At 39.6% G+C, this 20,798-nt stretch overlaps 3 protein-coding genes and 1 long non-coding RNA gene across 5 annotated transcripts in view; 2 read left to right on the top strand and 2 right to left on the bottom strand.

Moving 5' to 3' along the window:
• Positions 1–20,798, bottom strand: part of LOC115435617 (aldehyde dehydrogenase, mitochondrial-like) — a 534,672-nt gene that overhangs the window by 404,131 nt on the left and 109,743 nt on the right. The window lies entirely within an intron of this gene.
• LOC115435619 (zinc finger protein 664-like) overlaps positions 1–20,798 on the top strand; it is a 493,117-nt gene that overhangs the window by 398,135 nt on the left and 74,184 nt on the right. The gene's annotated exons all lie outside the window — the stretch shown is intronic.
• On the bottom strand, positions 47–1,575 carry LOC115435630 (zinc finger protein 678-like). The gene is made up of 2 exons (XM_030158176.1): positions 258–1,575; positions 47–56 (listed from the first exon to the last, which is right to left on the bottom strand). Exon 1 carries the CDS (start codon positions 1,522–1,524, stop codon positions 586–588), a length of 939 nt encoding a protein of 312 aa, XP_030014036.1. The 5' UTR covers positions 1,525–1,575; the 3' UTR covers positions 47–56; positions 258–585.
• LOC115435658 (uncharacterized) lies at positions 1,309–12,259 on the top strand. Its single transcript, XR_003937723.1, has 3 exons — positions 1,309–1,375; positions 10,325–10,332; positions 12,250–12,259. It is a non-coding gene; the product is annotated as an uncharacterized LOC115435658 (long non-coding RNA).

Raw genomic sequence — 20,798 nt, 5'->3', positions numbered from 1 at the left:
TATTCTGAGGACAACAAAACACAGCTTTTAGTCTGGTGTTTGTCTTCACATCTGGACTTTATGGAGCCAGATCTGGAGGTTTTTAAGTTTGATGTTTTTGTCAAAAAAAAGTCAGTGGTGCTGGTTCAGACACACTGCGTTTCTTCTTGTCATCTGATGCTGAGGTACTTTTTGGTCAAGACGTTAATGATTCACATATGTGCTGATGATAGGAGAGAGCAGAGGATGACAAGAATCTCTCTTCACGTCTGTGCCACTCAAACTGTTTTGGTGTGTTATGACACTGATTGATTCTACTGGTTTCTAGAGTCTTACTTTTTGTACAATTGTTCAGTTTTTGTCATTTGTGGAAATGTTTGACACATTCATGTTTGGTACATTGTGAACCTGTGATAAAAGTTCTGTCACAAAATCTACACTGTTAGGGTTTCTCTCTAGTATAGGTCCACTCGTGACACTTGTAAGAGTTGAACGACCAGAGTATCTTTGTGCACTTATCACATGGGTACATCAACTTCTTGTGGTGATCATGACGATGACAAAATAATGCAAGGCTCTGAAAGCCTTCCCACACATGACACAGTTTTATGGTCTCTCTCCTCTGTGTATGCGGAGGTGTGCCTTAAGCCCATTCATTTTGGAAAAAGTCTTCCCACACTGGTAACAAACATATGGTCTTTTTCCGCTATGGATGCGTAGGTGTGTCTCAAGGTGATGCATTTCAGTGAAAGCCTTCCCGCACTGGTAACAGACATATGGTCTTTTTCTGCTATGGATGCGTAGGTGTTTCTTGAGGTCATTCTTTTGGGTGAAAGTCTTCCCACACTGATCACACGCATATGGTCTTTCTCCACTGTGAATGAGTAGGTGTCTCTTAAGGCTACTCATGTCAGCGAAAGTCTTCCCACACTGGTCACAGCCATATGATCTTTCTCCTGTGTGGATGCGCAGGTGTGACTGAAGATTAGACAGTTGGGTAAAAGCCTTCCCACACTGGTCACAGCCGTATGATCTTTCTCCTGTGTGGATGCGCAGGTGTGACTGAAGATTAGACAGTTGGGTGAAAGCCTTCCCACACTGGTCACAGCCATATGGTCTTTCTCCACTATGAATGCGTAGATGTCTCTTAAGCCCACTAATTCCGGTGAAAGACTTCCCACACTGGTCACAGCCATATGGTCTTTCTCCTGTGTGGATGCGCAGGTGTGACTGAAGATTAGACAACTGGGTGAAAGCCTTCCCACACTGGTTACAGACAAATGGTCTTTCTCCACTGTGAATGCGTAGGTGTCTCTTAAGCCCATTAATTTGGGTGAAAGACTTCCCACACTGGTTACAGCCATATGGTCTTTCTCCTTTGTGGATGCGCAAGTGTGTCTGAAGGGTAGACAGTTGGGTGAAAGCCTTCCCACACTGGTGACAGCTATATGGTCTTTCTCCACTGTGGCTACGTAGGTGTGATTTAAGGTAATCCTTTCTGGTGAAAGTCTTCCCACACTGGTCGCAGGTGGGTCTTCCATCCATGTTGGCTGCAGTCAGATACAACTTTTAGGGTTCACTTAAAATTCACCTTTGGATTCTTTCTACATTAAAACACAAACAAAAAGAAGTGGTCACTGAAATGCAATGGAATGTAACAGAACAAACACATCTCTTCAGGACCAGATTAAGCAGCTAGACAAATTTAACTAGTTAGGTAATCAACAGGACATTTTCACGACAACCAATATTTGATGGTTTCTCCTTAAGAGATGTGTTTCCTGTATGAGACCAGAAAATAACAGATAATAACAGAGATATTCTAAAACGTTAGGTTCTCTCCAGTGTTGGCAGATTTTTTAAATAGCTACAGAATCACAAAATGCTGCAAAGACTTATTTAGTTTGGTCTCTGAAAGTAAAGTAAGACTAATTCAGTGTATTGTATGTATGAAACAATTTTTTGTGTTATGAAAAAAAAAAAAAAAATTCGTCAAGCTGCCACGATCATATGATGTTAAGTAAAATCATCAACTTGAATGGACTGAATCAACTTGCTAAGGCTTTTCTGACCAGATTTGATATGCATATGTTCAACATGCACATCAAAAAACCAAAACATTTATTGGTACTAATAGGTGGCACTAGGAGTCAGATTTAATATTGTCATGTCCTTATGTTCAGGGTATGACTCTTATACATATGAAGTTTGGTGCAGATTAGACAAAAAAATGTTGAGTTATAACAGTTTGGTTTTTCTTGCTACAGTGCCCTGAACACATCAAATGATAACCGGTCACCATTACTTTTTCTTTAACTTTCTTTTTGTTGGACATTGTTTCATTTTTAACAACACAGAGATACAATATTATAGCAAAATAGATAGACTAAAACAGTGTTTTTCAACCTTGGGGTCAGGACCCCACGTGGGGTCACCTGGAATTCAAATGGGGTCGCCTGAAATATCTAGTAATTGATAAAGATAAAAATAAAAACTTACTAATAAAAATTATATGGTGAGTTGAGAGAGACAATCATAATATATAAAAGACATGACAAACTGTGGTTGTGAAACTGAAGCACTGTGGTACTGTTTATCTGTCAAATGTTCATTGTGGTCAGTTTCAGATGCTGCAGCTCTTTCATAATTCATTGTTTGAGTTATTGTTTGTTCAGTATTAATTGTCAGCCTTGTAAATCCAAGCTGGACTGACTGTACATATACTGACCAAGGAAAATAAAATTCTCTCTCTGTGCAGTAATCTACACCTGGCTTTTCTGCCTCTGTCCATAATAATATACATTATATAGACTAAATGTCATCTAAAATTAACATTTATTTGCAACATAGTATAGCAAACTATTACATGATCAAAAATAAATTAATTTTTGCAAAAAAATGTGTCGGTTTTGAATGTCTGGGGTTGCCAGAAATTTGTGATGTTAAAATGGGGTCAAGAGCCGAAAAAGGTTGGGAACCACTGAACTAAAACATCAACAAAAAAAAAAGGGTCCATCTTGACAGTTCACCAGATCCAAATTATACAACAAACAGTTGGGAAAAAGGAATGCAAACCAGCAATTACTGTAAACTCTGATTCAGGAACACTAGCTTTTCCAATATTTTTCAAATTTCTTCACTAGAATGACTGAAAGAAAAACTTATATCTTCCATAATATAGGCTTCATGTATTACATCTGTCCAATCTGAAAGTGTCAGTGGTTCTGGTTATAACCTTCTTGCCAGTAGCCAGTAATATTTGCAGCAGGTGTGTGTCCTGTTTCCTTAGTCCAGTTGGTAAGTTGACCAAATAAAATCCACTGAAACTCTCCTCAAGTTGGAACCCAGTCATCAGTTCAGTCTTTTCCATCAAGTTTGTCCAGTAGGGGGCGAGTTTAGGACGTTCCCTCCAACATTTACCATATCTGGCATTTTTACTTCGGAGTTCTGTCATCTTTTGGCTACTGAAGAAAAAAACCTAGAGATATTTTTCCAAGTAAACTCTCTCCATCACAGCTTGAAGTAGTTGCTGTGGTTTTACATGTTCAGCCAATCCTCTTCAATATGATAAAGCTTATAGTTAGAGCGACTCAGGCTGATCTGAGTTCTGCTGCTGTAGGGTTAGACTGGGAGATTCCTCATGATACACTGACCTCCTCTCTGCTCCTCCTCTTCTCTCCTCCTCCATCACTATTCTGCTGTCCATACAGTTTGATAGTGTTTATTATATAATTCCATAGATGGTAGAGGTTACAAATTATAACATAAGTTTGGATATAAGTTATAACAATATAGTGTACCCCCAATCTCTCTCTTTCTTTAACCCTCGCTCTTTAACCCCTTTAACTGCTCAAGGCAGACACCTCCCCCGACGGTGGAAGATGGTGGTCTTTGTATTATCTGCTCCTTGAGCCAGACCCCCACCCCCACAGACATTCCACTGCTCTAATTCTTCAAATACAGCCCTTCAGTTTACTCCTGCACATGTCTGACAAAAACACAACAGAGTTTAGCTTTAACTTGTAGAATGTCTGTGTAGTTTTAGTGCTGCTTACTGCTCTGCTGCTGCTTTTACAGAATGAATAATAAAAAAACATGAGTCCAATCCAGGATTTTTTCAGCCTCAACAACTCCTTTGGCTTTGAAACACAAAACAACACACCAGCTCAGAAGACCAGACATGAAGAAGACTCCCCCCACCCCCCAGGATTAACCCATGCAAGTTAGCCAGGCCGGACAACATACCTGGTTGTGAAGAAGTCCACTGAAAAACTCAACAATATCGTCACTGATGCCTTCAACATCTCCCTGAGTCCAGCTGTTGCCCCCACAGGTTTTATAGTTCCAGTCCTGAAGAAGCCCCACCCATCCAGCCACAATGACTACCAGCCCCTAGTCCTGACCTCCATCATTATGAAGCGCTTTAAGTCACTGATCATGCAGTACATAAAGTCCAATCCCCCCTCCCACCCCACAACCAACCATGACCCATTTCAGCTCACATACAGGTCAAACAGGTCCACAACTGATCTGGATTTATACCATTTATATATTATTATAGTTTATGTGTTACACCACTTATTTATTCTTATTCTAGTTTATATTGATACTGATTATAGTTCTTATTAATAGCAGTTTGTCCTCAGGTGTAGTCCCTGAATATTTCAAACATGCAGCAGTGGAACCTTTGATTAAAAAAAACAGGACTAGATACTGCAGTTCCTGCCAATTACAGGCCTATTTCTAAATTGCCTTTTATTTCAAAAATCCTTGAGAAAATAGCTTACACTAGGGATGGAAAGATTATCCGACACGCGCGTGCACAATCCGAGTGCACCAGTAGAGAAGCTGCAAGTGAATGAAAAGTTTGGAATGATATCGCGATGCATCGGTTATTGAATGTTTGTATCAATAAAATTCGATCCGTTCAATACAATATAGTTTTACTTGCATTTAAAAGTGTTACTATTTATTTGGGTAAAGTTTTTCTTTCCCTCAGACCCACGTTAACGTGCTCCGTGGATTTGCGGATGTGTACAGTGCACATTAACAGTCTGAGCTCCGTGGATGGAGTGTGGCACAAGTGCTGCGGATGAATACTGTAATGTCTGTATGTGAATCTGACAGACATAGAAGGAGGAGACCACATGTGGTTTATGAACGTGTACTTTTTATTATATGAACAGCATTAAATACTGCCATTCATACCAGAGATATTTCCTTTAATAGTATCATACATATCCAACAGCGCATCCCAGAATACCTTGTGCAGGTGTCTTTTAAAGTGACAGAACCTTTTTCTGTTTTAGCTACATTACAAATACATTACAAATTGATTTGGCGACGGAGCAAGAAGCTGAGTGTTAGAAATATACAGAGAAACGACTTTGGAAACAAAGTCCTAACTTTTTCACCTGACTGAATGTGAGGCACGTGTTTGGAAATTGAACTAAAACCACTTTGTAAAAAGTCATGGTCTGAGTCGATAAATAAATAATCAAACTCATTGAATTGCACTCATATCCACTTTCACTGTTATGCAGATGACAGTCAGATATATGTCCCTCTCAAAAAGAAGGCTGAATCTTCTGTCAAACCTTTACTCAGGTGTCTTGACAACATAAAGGCCTGGATGGCCACATTTTTTTTTAAAATTCAATGAGAAAAAGACAGAGGTGATGGTTTTTGGTGGCACCCCCCACCCCGCCCCCCTTGTAAATTGGGGTCCCTTGGCCCAGTATATTAGACCAACCATCACAAACCTTGGCATTAAAGTGGATGCTGAGCTCAAGTTTGACTGTCAGATCACTTCAGTCGTTAAATCCAGTTTTTTCCAGTTGAGGCAGCTGGCCAAAACTGAACAAATTCTTTCTAGGCAGCATTTTGAAATAGTCATTCATGCTTTTGTGACCACCAGGCTGGATTATTCTAATGGTCTCTATGTGGGGGCTAGTGGTTCCTCCGTCGCCTGTCTTCAGATGGTGCAAAATGCTGCTGCACGTCTTTTAACCGGCACACGTAAACACGAGCACATTTCCCCCATTTTAGCCTCACTCCACTGGCTGCCCATACATTTTTGGATCCATTTTAAAATTCTTTTATTTACTTTTAAATCCCTAAATGGCCTCACCCCGCCCAACCTCTCTGAGCTGCTGCAGCTTTATATACGCCCCCGCTCTCTCAGGTCAGCTGACCAACTGCTCCTGAGTGTACCAAAAACTACACACAAGTTCATGGGTGAGTATGCCTTTGCTGCAGCAGCTCCTAAACTATGGAATGATCTGCCTCTGCATATCAGACAGGCCTCCTCTGTCTGTTCTTAAAACCCATCTTTTGTTCTTGGCTTTTGAAACCATGTGGGATGTTTGAAGGTACTATCTTTATTCTATTGTTTTTATTTGATAGTGGTTTATTGTTCTTATTTATCTATATTTATTTATTTATTTTTGGTGTTTTTAATTGTATGGCTTTTTAATCTATTCTTGTATTTTATTCTTTTATTTGAGTTTTATTTATTTTTCTGTATAGCACTTTTTTCTTTTTTGTACAGTTTCTATGTCTTTAAATCTATTTCTGTATTTTATTTTTCTATTTTGGTTTTAATTATTCTTCTGTACAGCACCTGCGGTTGTTTTAAAGTGCTTTACAAATGAAGTTGTATTGGATAGTTTTGCCTCTTTTTTTTAAGCATGTGTTTAGTGTGAGTCAGCTATTATTATTATTATTATTATTATTATTATTATTATTTAACCAGGAAAAGACTCATTGAGATGAAAAATCTCTTTTTCAACAGTGTCCTGGCCAAGACAACAGCAGCAGTAGAAGTTACACAAAACAGAAACACAGCCATTCATCCACACTAAAAATAAACATAAAAAATAGACATAAAATATAATAAAACTCAGTACTAAAACCACATATAAAACACTAAATAAAAACAGACATACAAAACATCACCATTATTTTAAAAGGTACTAAAAGTATAACAACAATATTCCTTAAAATCATCTCAAAGCAGAACCCAATTCAATCAAATAGAAAAACATCTACATCCAGATTTATCCTTTTCCCATTCATTTAAAATGACTGAATGTATTAAAACAGACCAATTCCTTTAGTTTGATCTCCTTCTGTAGGTTGTTCGAGAAAGTGGGAGCAGAAAATTTAAAAGCTTTCTTTCCCAGTTCAGTTCTGACTTTTAGAACTCATAGAGATAACAGATCCTGGGACCGGAGACTGTAATTATTGAAGTCATTCCAGCAGATGTAGACCAGCAAATATGATGGAAGCAGAAATAAAATACATTTATAGATAAAAGAAGACCAGTGTTTAAAACTATTAGTTACTATGGATTAGTATGATTAGTTATTATGGATTCCTTTTTTGGGAATGAGAAAAAAAAAAGACAAAATACAATAAAGCAAAACAGTCGTGGGGGTCACAGACACTTCCAGGTCTTTGTACGCTTAATGAGCCATTATTCAGGCCATTGTCTTGACGATGGTGAAACTTGTGTGGCGAGGTGTTAGGACTGCATTAGTAGGAGATGGGTGGTGGCGTAGACCCCCACCCCTGTTGAGAAAAGGCCGTTCCATTTGGACACAGATGGCTTCTTTCACTCCTCTCCCAAACCATCTATCTTCCCTATCCAGGATGTGGACGTTCTCATCCTTGAACGTGTGTCCTTGGTTCTTGAGGTGAAGGTAAACCACAGAATCCTGCCCTGATGTGTTGACTCTGTGATGTTGGACCATGTGTTTGTGGAACAGCTGTTTAGTTTCTCCTATAAGAGATTACTGCATTCACCTGCATAAACCACACAGATCAGCTTGTATTTCTGTGTTTTGCCCTTTGGGTGGTCCAGTCTCTGTCAGTGTTCCTGGGCTTGAAATCCACAGGGATGTTGTGTTTGGAGAAAATCTTTCAGATCCTCTCAGACTCCCCCACCACATATGGCTCATACATATAAAGGGAGGTGTCTGTGACCCCCACGACTCACAACAGGACTCATGTGAGCTCTAAAGGTAATGTACATCTGGAGAGGATCAATAACTGGCTCCTGCACCAACATTCTGAGAACTGATGAAGCCTCTTGGATGAAATGAAATGTTTTCAAACCAAGAACAAAGTCCACTTGTTTCAAATTCATTGAAGGAGCTGAATTTGGATTTAAACAGGTTTTACTCTGGCCCCCATCCATTCATGTTCCTCCTCACCTCTATCCAGAATGGTAGCCCCCACCCCGCTGTAACCGTCAACACTTCAGCTCCACTCACCCCTCCAGAACGATGGCCTCCCCCCTGCTGATACCACCATCACCTCTGTTCCGCACACACCTATCTACACCCCCACAGGGGAGTTTCCCACCCCCCTCATCCTTGCTATGGACCAGGCGAGGAGGGGGCTCAGGAAGATAAAGGCCAGGAAAGCCTCAGGAAAACTCAAACTAAATCATTATTTTTCTAGAGTTTTGAACATGTAACTACTTTCTGGAGTTCAGCCAGGTGTCAAAAAGCAGCCAGACTGATTTAAAAAAAAAGAACCCAGAACAGAAACTACTGGGCCTAAATTCAAATACTTTTTGTTCTGTGTGTTCCAGTTCACAGTTCATGTTCAACATCCTAAATCTCTTATGTACATTCTGAGTGCCTTATTTTGAAAAACCTGTCAAACTTCAGTTCCTCTCTTTGACTTTTTCTGTTATTCCACTCTGTTTTGACCCTAAAACCAGTGTTCGAATTATGTTGAAGCCACAGGCAGCTCAGCTCTCGTACAGAGAGGACATGCTCCCATGAAAGAGACAAAGTCAAAAATTTGTGGGGGTCCTTCAAATGTCCAATTATATTTTGATCATAAATAAAGCTCATTTCCATCCCAGTCAGGTATTACCGTGAAAGATGTTAAATCAAAATGTAGGATGAAAAGGACCATCGGGAGGGATGTCCCAATCCAATCGGTATTGGCTGCCGATCTGGCACTTTTTTTTCTCCAGATTTTTGGATTTAGTCACGTGATCGGGTGTGACCCCGTCACTGAGCCTCGACTGTCTCCTGCTGCGGGAGAAGCGCGCACACACACACACACACACACACACACACACACAACGTTCTCTCCCCGTCCGTGTCTGTATTCCTTCATTAGCCTTCGCCACGCACACTCTCTTCCCCTTCCTAGCAATTGAGGACTTGCAGCTGACGTCACTGGTCATGTGATTGTTGTTTACACCACCATATTGGTAGGCACACTATCTGGATCCAGAAAGTCAGAACTGTTGCTTTATATCGTGTTTTTCTTTAGACTCGTGTTTGCGTGTTTTGTTATTTGCGAGTATGTCTGCTTGTGATAAAGGCACCATACATGAGTTTCAATGTTTACTAACAACAGTGATGTGCGCGTAACTCGGGAGGTAAAAACACCAGTACCAGCTCCAGCCGGCTCACATCAGCTGCGTACACCTCCAGGCTCTGCCCCAGAACTCGTGAACGAGCCGATGTGTTAGCTCTAAAACGGTCCATTAACTGTCTCTGTCCAAAAGCCGATCCCATTTTCTGTTTCACAGCCGCATAATTTGACTTGACCGCATTGGGAAGGCTGTCCCATAGTAGAAAAGCAGACTTGTACAGACGGTGGGCAGTATTGTCACCAGCTCCCCGCTGAACTCGCCAGTGTCGCCGGCCGTAGCTCCGACTGCCACTTCCAGCTGAGGAAACTCTGGCTGCCATCACCGGCAAAGGGAGCAGGTAGATCCACAATCACTCTGTCTCTATAGGGTGATAGGCCAGGGGAAGCCCTCCTGGTAGGTTTAAAGGGGTCTTCATCACCATACCACATGAAGGCAATTCTTTTTTTTCCCATGCCGCTAAGCGCAACAGACACGCAGGCTAACTATACTGAGAAGCTACGCTAACCATGGTAATAACTATAAACAACGGTCGGCAGAACAGAACCACCGCTGCCACCAATGGAACTGAGCTGTCTTTCTGCCTAACTTATAATTGGTGAAAGCTAAGTAATAAACGGCACACAGGAGTTTAGCAGGTCCATCGTTTAACACACTACGAACTCGGCGTGACTTCCTCCTCCAAGACTTAATGTATGCATACGTCACATGAAACTCATCTATTGCAACCAACCACAACACATGTGGTTACCATGATCACACTGCTTAAAGCTTAAATGTTATTGTAGATCTACACAGGAGAAAGATAAATATCACCAACAATGGGCAATTGTACGATCTAAGGAAAGCTTGCCTACCAATATGGCGTCGTAAACAAAAAACCATGTGGTCATGTGACATGTGTGCAAAACCTCAATAGCGCAACCAAGGGTGCACACTTGGGAGCTTTTCAGGTGACTGCACACACATTTACATCAGTTTTCAAACTCTTACCTGTGTCAGTATTGTACGGAAGCCGAGAAGGGCCATGGCTAATACATAATTTTATGGTCGTTATCTCGTGATAACTACTTAATTAACTCATTATCTCGAGGTTACAACGTTCGTTATCTCGTGATAATGACTTAATTAACTTGTTATCACAAGATAAAGTTTGTTATCTCGAGATAACGACTTAATTAATTCGTTATCACAAGATAACGAATGTTAACTTGTGATAACGAATTAATTAAGTCGCTATCTCGAGACAACAAACTTTGTTATCTCGATAGCAAATTAATTTGTTTTGTTATTTCATAAGAGAAGATGCCACAAGTACCACATCCTCCACAACACTGCCGTCAAGAATAGGCTGACTCTGCTGTTCAGAACACACATTCATTAACAACTTACCGGTAAGTTACAGTAACTCCAAGTTCCGTTAGTTTGTTTACAGGGTGTTTAAAGTTCAAGGGGCAATATGTTAGTCTGAACAGATGAAAGTTTGACCAAATTACCAACTAACATCCATCCAGTTACTTTAAGTCCGGTTACTTTAGGTAACGTGTTAGCTACTTGCTATTGCTCCAGTAATGCTCATGGACACTTTACTGTCAGAATGACAACCTGACTTTGTTAACGTTATTGAACTGACAGACACCAGTCGAGCTTTTCTACACTGACTTATGCAGGCTAATGTTCATTTAGCAGGATGTGTTGTGTAACGTTTAATCAAATGTTTATTTATTCCCCTAATAGTGCTTTGTGTCGTATGTATTGTAATAGCCCTGAAGTCGATGACACCCGAGACAGAGTATAGTTCCACTGGATTCAGGCTTTATTAAGGGACTAAGCAGTTAAGAACAGATTTTGTTGTTACAGCCACAACTTACGCTGCTAAACTTAACCGAACAGCCACATACCATGCGTCACTTTTCTTTTTCTCTCCCACACTCTCTGTGCATGCACACACACAGCCAAAGCACAGGAATAAAACACTCACTGCCTGAACCTGAATACCCACATTATGCAGAAACACAAAAACACTCTTAACCTTCTTAACACAGGGTATCACAGTATGCTCTGCTTAGTGGAGCAGTACAGTCCGTTACAATCATCAACTCAAAAGCAGATGTGCCTGTTAAACAACCTGGAACTACGACAACCCTTTTGTAATTACAGTTAATGAAGGGCCAGCAGTCAAAAGATGAACAACTTTTTTGCAGCTGCTAAGAAGTATGACTACATTACTTTTTTTTTTTTTTTTTTTTTTTTACACCTCACCATGGACCAGTTTCTGTCAGGCTTGAGGTAAAGGAGCATCCTGAAGAGAACTTAACACGAATGGTATACACGTGTGTATGTATGCACCTGTATGTATATGTATACATGAGTATGTATATATGTGTGTGAACATTTGCATGTATGTTGTATGGTTTTTGACTTTACAGATTATCCAAATAAATTATATCTTGTTTGATGAATAACTCGTGTGCCCCTCTCAATCAATGCATTGTAACCTACACAACAGACTTAATGAAAGCACCCACAGCAATCACTCAACATGCAAGTTTTCATCAACAGAACTGATAATTTTGTTTTTTTTTTAAATTGCAAAAATACAATTTCTCATAGAGACCGCAGGACATGGCAAGGCACTACATACATCAGTATTTACAAAAAAACTCAAGGCATTAAAATAATGCAATATTCAGAATGATAAAACATGAGTAAAAATCAGGCATTAAAATAATAAATACATTTCAGAATGCAATTGACAGTTATACACAAGGGGAACACCACATACCTCTCTGTCAAGTCTGCCAAATGTTTGTATAGGTGGGATGTCTGTGGAACACACTTAGGAGTAGCCTAAGACTTCATGGATTAAGGCTCTTCACTCACAAGCTGCCAATCATAAAATGCTAGTGGCCAGCAGCCTGGTAAGCACGGCAAGCCATCTAATCTGTGAAATAATCTAGAGGTCAGAATGAAGCAACTAGTGTAACTAAGTATTGGAATAAGGTAAATATGACAAGGTACACATGCCTAAAATAAGGCAGCTACACACCACATTACAGTATTTGTTGAACTTTATCCAGATACAGTGTACTATGGCAGAGCAATGTATAAGAACAGTATCTGACAAATTGTCTTCAAAGACATCTGCACCATATGAATGTACATCTTTTTTGTGTAATTGAACATTAAAGAGTTAATCTGCATCTCAACAAAAACACAGTGTTTGAGCTTCCTCAAAGTTATCTTAAATGCAGACATTCCACCACTGTACCTCATACCTGTATTACTATTACATTATGTAGGGGATGACCAACTGACACATGAGTCCCATTCACTGATGATAGTGCCTGAAAGATTAGGATTCTGCGCTCAGCCTTGGAAGGTTCCCGTCCGCTGAGGAGTGTGTCACATCTACCCCGGTTGGCTGCCTAATATGTGAGAAGAATCAATATGTTACTGACATTAACAGAAAAAGAAGAGAAAATCTTTCAAAATGTGAAACACTAACTGCAGGTAACCTGCTCAAAGTGGCAGAAGACTGTAAAGATGAAAGGCTTCTCATTCATTTATGTGGGAGATCTTGTAGATTTAGAGGCCATGTATCATATAGATAGATAGATAGATAGATAGATAGATAGATAGATAGATAGATAGATAGATAGATAGATAGATAGATAGATAGATAGATAGATAGATAGAGAGAGAGAGAGAGAGAGAGAGAGAGAGAGAGAGAGAGAGAGAGAGAGCGAGCAGGATACTCAGTTTGTGTACTTTACCTTGTCCTCTGCCATTTGTGTTAGGTTCTCCTCAGGGCGCCCCTTTCCCTCAAGCTTGACAGAAACTGGTCCATGGTGATCTGTAAAATTAAAAAAAAAAAAAAAAAGTTAATGTAGTCATTCTTGTGACCAGCTGCAAAAAGTTGTTCATCTTTTGACTGTTGGCCCTTCATTAACTGTAAATACAAAAGGCTTGTCATAGTTCCAGTTTATTTAATAGCCACATCAGCTTTTGAGTTGACAATTGTAACACACTGTACTGCACCACTAAGCATAACGTACATAGGACACGTACGACACAAGGCACTATTAGGGGGAATAAGTAAACATTTGATTAAAGGTTACACATCCCGCTACATTTAAGATAGCCTACATAAGCCAGTGCGTCAATGACCTGAGACAGGGGAATAATAATGAATAGATGCAAGGACACGTCTTTCTTCTTCCCACATTTCTTTATGACTAAAATTATGTTACAGTTACATTGTACAACACGGACATGGATATAAGTTTAACAAATAAATGACCATGCATGACCTTACACAATCAGGTCCAACACATTACCATACAACTCCTATTCAACACATTAGCACTAGGATGCTAACTTTGCTAGCAAAGCTAATTCTGCGTAATAAATATAGCAGTAGGACATTAACTAGCTAACAAGCTGATTCTGGAATAAAGTGTATTGACCAAACAACACTTTACAATTCGTAAGAACTAGTTTGAAATTGCCTAAACTTTTACATCTTTTACTTGAGGCTGTTTTCTATCACTTCTATAATGTTACCATACCTGAAACAGGAGAATAATAATTAATAGAAAGAACACGTCTTTCTTCTTCCCACATTTGACTGAGAAGAGACGTGACTCTTGGCCTAAACATTAGCATAGAGCTCTCCCTACTGGTGTCGTCTTGTGACACATTAACACATTTGGTCATAAGGGTAGAAAAGCCCGACTGGTGTCTGTCAGCTCAATAACACAGTAGAGACAAGATCTCACTGTGGCCTGAGGTGCCGGTGCCTGAGGTTCACTGTTTCTGGTGCCAGTGGCTTATTTCCAGTGGCTGTGGTACCGCTGCCACTGTTCTATTGGTACAGAGCAGTTTACAAAGGCTAGTGCATCATACGACTATACGGACGTTCAAACCAGGCATGAAGTACATCTGTTTGTTGGTTATGGAATGGGAGTCAGGCTAATAATGCAGACGTAAGTTTGTTCGTGAATATAGACCAGATTTTGTTGAAACGAGTACTTTTGAGATTGAGTGAAGCGGAAATTTTTCAACTGAAATTTCGTTAAATTAAGATTTAAAAAAAAAAAAAAAATTAAGATACGACTTTATTCCCTCAATATTATGACTTTTATTCTCAATATATCACTTTATTCTCGTAAAATTATGACTTTTTGTGTTCGACTTTATTCTCATGAAAATACAGGTTTCATCTCGATATTTTACGACTTTATTCTCGTAGTGACAAGTGTTTTTTATTTTCTTATGTGGCCCTAATATGCCGTTGTAGTTAACAGGTTCTTCCAGTGTGGAATATTTAGCTGATTTCTGGTTTTCCAGTGGAGAACGATTGTCTTCTTTGCGACAGTTAGGGCTGTGAATAATATTGTTTTAGTCAGTGTAATGGTCTATTAGGGGGTGGAGGAGGATGGGTTTAAAAAAAAAAAAAAAAAAAAAAGAAAGAAAGAAACGTTTATTGGTACAATGTTGAAACATGTTCACTGGGCTTAGGATAGCGACCCTGAAATGTGGCTGCCAGCTCGGCCAGACTGTTGAAATCGGATGCATAGTTTACGGTGGCCCAGAGGTGCAACAGGCCAAAAAATTATCCACGAGACGAAAAAAAATTATCTACTACAAGAAAAAAAAAAAAGAGAACAGCCTAAAAAAAAAATGATCCACTAGATGAAAAAAATTATCTACTACAAGAAAAAAAAAGAGAACAGCCTAAAAAAATTATCCACGAGATGAAAAAAATTATCTACTATAAGAAAAAAAAAGAGAACAGCCCAAAAAAAATTATCCACTATAAGGAAAAAAAAAGGGGAGAACAGCCTAAAAAAATTATCCACTAGACAAAAAAATTATCTACTGCAAGAAAAAAAGAGAACAGCCCAAAAAAATTATCCACTATAAGAAAAAAAAGAGAACAGCCTAAAAAAAAATTATCCACTAGATGAAAAAAACAAAAAAAATCCCCTATAAGAAAGAAAAGAGACCAACCAAAAAAATTATCTACTAAAAGAAAAAAAAGAGAACAGGCAAAAAAAATTATCTACTAGCCCAAAAAAATTCTTCACTATAAGAAAAAAAAAAGAACAGGTGAAAAAAATTATCTACAATGAGAAAAAAAAAGAGAGCAGCCCAAAAAAATATCCACTATAAGAAAAAAAAAACCCATCATCCACCTTTTCAATTACGGGGGCGCTGTTTACCTGAAAGGTGTCTTGCTTTAAAATTAAGGCCACCACAAAAAATAAAAGGATAGGCTGAAAAATTTTAAGGCTTTCGGCTAATGTGGCTAATGCTAAGGAAGTACCCCACCGGAAGTGGAGGTCGTGCGCAAAGTAAACAATTGTGTGATTACGGTGTTGAATTGTTCAACTGCCTGACATTCAATATCATTTTTGATGAATATTCGCTACAAGAAGTTCTAAAATTATTTTATTTTGAGAGGAGAAGAGGAGCTTCCTGTGGAGCTCCACTGTCATGGCATCGCCCATTTGTTGAGAGACAGCGAGTGCATATTGCACCGACACCTGGTGCCGTGGCACCACGGTTGATGCCGCGGCACCAGCCGAGGTGCCGCGACGTAGCGCGGTACCACGGCTCGGTGCCAACCACTTGCCGTGGCACCGCGGTGCCGCAGCTCGGTGCCAGGTACCCCAGCACGGCACCGCGTACCATGGCTCGGTACCACAGCTCAGCTCGTTGCCAGGTGCCGAGGCACTGCGGTACCACGGCACACATCTTTATCTCCACAAAATGTCCTTCTTGATCTAGTGTTAGTGAAGACACTCCGTTTGAGTTGAGGAGGAGAGGTCTACCTGCAAACAAATGGGCGATGCCATGATAGTGGAGCTCCACAGGAAGCTCCTCTTCTCCTCCTCTCGAAATAAAATAACACAAAGTTGCCGTCAACTTTTCGTGTTAGCATTAGCTTAGCAACGAACCTTCACACAGTGCACACAAGGGCCATTTACCACTGAAAACTAACCCCAACCATACCCTAACCCTAACCTTAACCATTTAACACCCATGCCTAACCTTGAGCAGACACTGGAACCGTATTTAATCATTTAACTGCTTTGCAAACTATATTAATGGAAATATCTATATTTTAAAATAACTATTTTTTAGCGCACGACCTCCACTTCCGGTGGGGTACTTCCTTAGCATTAGCCACATTAGCCGAAAGCCTTAAAATTTTTCAGCCTATCCTTTTATTTTTTGTGGTGGTCTTAATTTTAAAGCAAGACACCTTTCGGGTAAACAGCGCCCCCGTAATTGAAAAGGTGGATGATGTTTTTTTTTTTTCTTATAGTGGATATTTTTTTGGGCTGCTCTCTTTTTTTTCTCATAGTAGATAATTTTTTTCACCTGTTCTTTTTTTTTTTTTTTCTTATAGTGAATAATTTTTTGGGCTAGTAGATAATTTTTTTTGCCTGTTCTCTTTTTTTTTTCTTTTAGTGGATAATTTTTTTGGCTGGTCTCTTTTTTTTCTTATAGGGGATTTTTTTTTCATCTAGTGGATAATTATTTTTAGGCTGTTCTCTTTTTTTTCTTGCAGTGGATAATTTTTTTGGGCTGTTCTCTTTTTTTTTTCTTGTAGTAGATATTTTTTTTCATCTAGTGGATAATTTTTTTAAGCTGTTCTCTTTTTTTTCTTATAGTGGATAATTTTTTTGGGCTGTTCTCTTTTTTTCTTGTAATAGGTCATTTTTTTCATCAAGTGGATAATTTTTTTAGGCTGTTCTCTTTTTTTCTTTTAGTAGATAATTTTTTTTCATGTAGTGGATCATTTTTTTAGGCTGTTCTCTTTTTTTTCTTATAGTGGATACTTTTTTTGGGCTGTTCTCTTTTTTTTCTTGTAGTAGATAATTTTTTTCATCTAGTGGATAATTTTTTTAGGCTGTTCTCTTTTTTTTCTTGTAGTAGATAATTTTTTTCATCTAGTGGATAATTTTTTTAGGCTGTTCTATTTTTTTTTTTCTTATAGTGGATAATTTTTTTGGGCTGTTCTCTTTTTTTTCTTGTAGTAGATAATTTTTTTCATCTAGTGGATAATTTTTTTAGGCTGTTCTCTTTTTTTTTATTATAGCGGATAATTTTTTTGGGCTGTTCTCTTTTTTTTTTCTTGTGGTAGATAATTTTTTTCATCTAGTGGATAATTTTTTTAGGGTGTTCTCTTTTTTTTCTTGTAGTAGATAATTTTTTTTCGTCTAGTGGAGAATTTTTTGGCCTGTTGCACCTCTGGGCCACCGTACAAGTTCGAGAATGTTGTGGACAAAGACATGAAATAAACATATCAATTCACTAGAATCCCGTTTAAAGCTTGTTAACATTTCATACAAAGGTTAGCACCAACACTGATCACGTTGATCTGTGCATCAGTTGCATTCATGACCCCCCCCCCCCCCCCCCACTCCAACTGGTCAAGGCAGACGGTTTCTGCTGTTAAAAGGAAGTTTTTCCTCGCCACTGTCACCAGCCCCAAGTGTTTACTCCTGGAGGATTCTTTTTGGTTTCTGTAAAATTGGCTTCAGCGTCTGGTTTCGACTGGCTCTATTTGTAAAGTGTCATGAGATGACTTTTGTTATGATTTGGGGCTATATAAATAAAATTTGATTGGATTTGACCAGTATCAATTATTTCAAATTTATTGTGTTCCTTCTGTCTTCTTCTTATCATGCGCTCAGCCACTGCTTATACCTTGTTCTTTTCATGACACACTGCTCCTTTTTCCCCCTCAAACATTTTCCATTGCATATCTATGACAGTGGATTGTATTAGGATCATACAGGCCCCAGTTTTCCCAAAAGGTTTTATTATCACATTTTTGTTAAAAGGTTGCCAAAAAAATAGTGGGAAGAATATGACAATCACCGTGCAAACACAACAACGAAGTCAGTGTTTATAATATGTGAATCTGTTTGCGCAAGTACACCTTCTGCTGGTAGTGAGTTGCAACTCCTCTATGTAGCACTGACATGGTTCAGAACACCGGTCCGAACAAGGCGCTTCCTTAGCTCACAGTCCAGTGTAATTGATAGGAACCCTTGGCACCGCACCACGGCACCTGGCACCGAGCCGTGGTACCGCAGTGCCACGGCACCTGGCACCACGGCACCGAGCTGTGGCACCGCGGTGCCACGGCACCTGGTGTGGTACTGGAAGTGAGCCACAGGCGGTGTCGGTGCCTCAATATGCGCTCACTGTCTCTCGAGGGTGGTGTGTTCCTTCCACGCGTTTGTCTCAAAAGGACTTTGTTTTGGGCGTCAGTGATGATGTACTTTTGTAGCTTTGAGGTACGTGTACTTTAGAATGTACTATTCCAATCCACACTGTATGTTCACAATGACATGTTGGTGTGTAAGTTAGTGCGTAAAAGGAGATTTTACGCACGAACTACATTTGTCATTTTCAAATATTGAACTTGCACTAGCTTTGCAGATAAAGTGTTTTGTAGTTGATGCGTGTTCTTCAACAAAAGCATATTCTCACTTTTTCAAACGTGGGAGAATCCACTCCAGTCAGCTTTTCTCATCTTTATGGTTGGAATCCGCTCCAACTCTGTTTCTTGTTGGAAAATGGAGCAGGTCGTCCTGTTCACACTTTTATTACCTGTTAGAATGGACACGTTGTTCCATACATAGAAAACATGTTTTGGACTGAAAATTGCAGCGTGTTTCTTCCTATAGACAAAATAATCAGGGATTAATCAAATTACTATGGCGACTTAAACAAGGGAACAAGCGTAAAAGGACATTTTACGCACGACCTGCACTTGTCATGATCAAATATTGGAGTTTGTAAATACATTTGTTTTAAAATGAGGAGTAATATGACCACAGTGCTATTTCGTATTTGGTAATAATTCACTTGGACTACAGTAAATCCACGGATAAACTAAAAAGTGTCTTCACGCATGCGTCAACTTTTACCCTTGTAAAAGATTTTATAATGAACACCACCATTACTGTAAGTGACTAATCATGAGTCACGAATTAAGTCCTGTGTATAATAAAACCATTGTTCTGTTGAACACTAACCTTTATTTGTGAGCACGTGCCAATGAGAATCCGCGCGTGCCCAGCTGCAAACTTCCTTCACACTTTGATTCCTCGATGGCCTGCATGCGCTTGAGTTTCTGGAATTACATTTTGCAGGTGATACCTATTTCCGTTTACTTAACAAAACTTAGAATACGGAGCTTTATTTTCAGTGTGGTCTCCTAACAGTGTCATATTCGTGCTTCTATCAAAGTACAACGTCATGTTACTGGTTGCAACATAATGCGTAAAAGACGATTTTACGCACGGCACGTGTTCGTACTGTGTGTGTTGTTGGACTTGGATTATCATTCATCTGCCTGTGAGACCTTTGCAAAAGCGCCTTAGAGATCTTCAAACGAATAGTAAAGAAATAAAGAAGTGCGCACGCGTTTTCCTCCATAACAATGAGGTGTGAACGTGCTCGTGCGCAGCCGCCGACGTGTGTCTGAGTTTCACGCTGATCTGGCGGATGCTTTGATGTTTCCCTCACACATGGAAATAAGAGTCGCACGTGGAGTCGATAACACCTTCAGGCGCGTGGCCCTCACACTAAACTGGACTGGAGGTGAGTCAGGTGATCAGACTGTGTCTAAAAGATTTGGATAAACAAATCAGAAATTATAGATTAGATGGAACGAATCATTCTGAGAAGGAGCGAACTGAAACAGTCACCGTCTGAATAATACAATAATGATTATTATTAATAATTATATTAATCTGATTTACTTTTGACCCGTGAAAGACTACAAAACTAAAATAAACATAGCATTCACAACACGGTTGTACCTGAAATCAAAGAACAGCTCAATGACACTGGTTGAAATGGGAGTGGTCTAAAGCCACGCCCACTCCGCCCTTATAAGGCCTCAGTCCGAGTGAGTGACACAGTGTCAACAGATACTGGAGAGAAAGCATGAAACTGATGACAGATGCACAGGATGCCAAAGCCAAAGGAAAGGTACTGGGGTCATTTCTATTTGCATTCCATTTTATTAATGAACTAAACGGACTGTTATTTGTGACGTCAGCCCTTCAGTCCTCTTTACCACTGACTACATGTGTGTATGTGTGAAGCCCAGATATTCACCTGTTCTGTTTTCCTCTTGTAGATGCTCATGTTATGCCGAATTCTACCTCCTTGCCGAAAACTGCATCCCCGGCCGCGGGAGCGCACGGTAGCTGAAAACAGCTCCTGCTTTGAAAACAGCTCTGAAAAGGATTATGTGCACCAAATTCACCCTGTCACACCAGGATAACTCCAAATGTGAGCTGTGAAAGTGATTTCATTCCTTTGGCTTCATAAACTTATTCTAACTGGGGATGCAGTTTTCGGCAGGTAGGCTGTACTTACT

The sequence above is a fragment of the Sphaeramia orbicularis genome, chromosome 16, assembly GCF_902148855.1.
Source record: "Sphaeramia orbicularis chromosome 16, fSphaOr1.1, whole genome shotgun sequence".
NCBI classification, from domain to species: domain Eukaryota; kingdom Metazoa; phylum Chordata; class Actinopteri; order Kurtiformes; family Apogonidae; genus Sphaeramia; species Sphaeramia orbicularis.
Note: the sequence above shows the minus strand (reverse complement) of the source record. Positions and strands in the feature narration are given on the sequence as shown.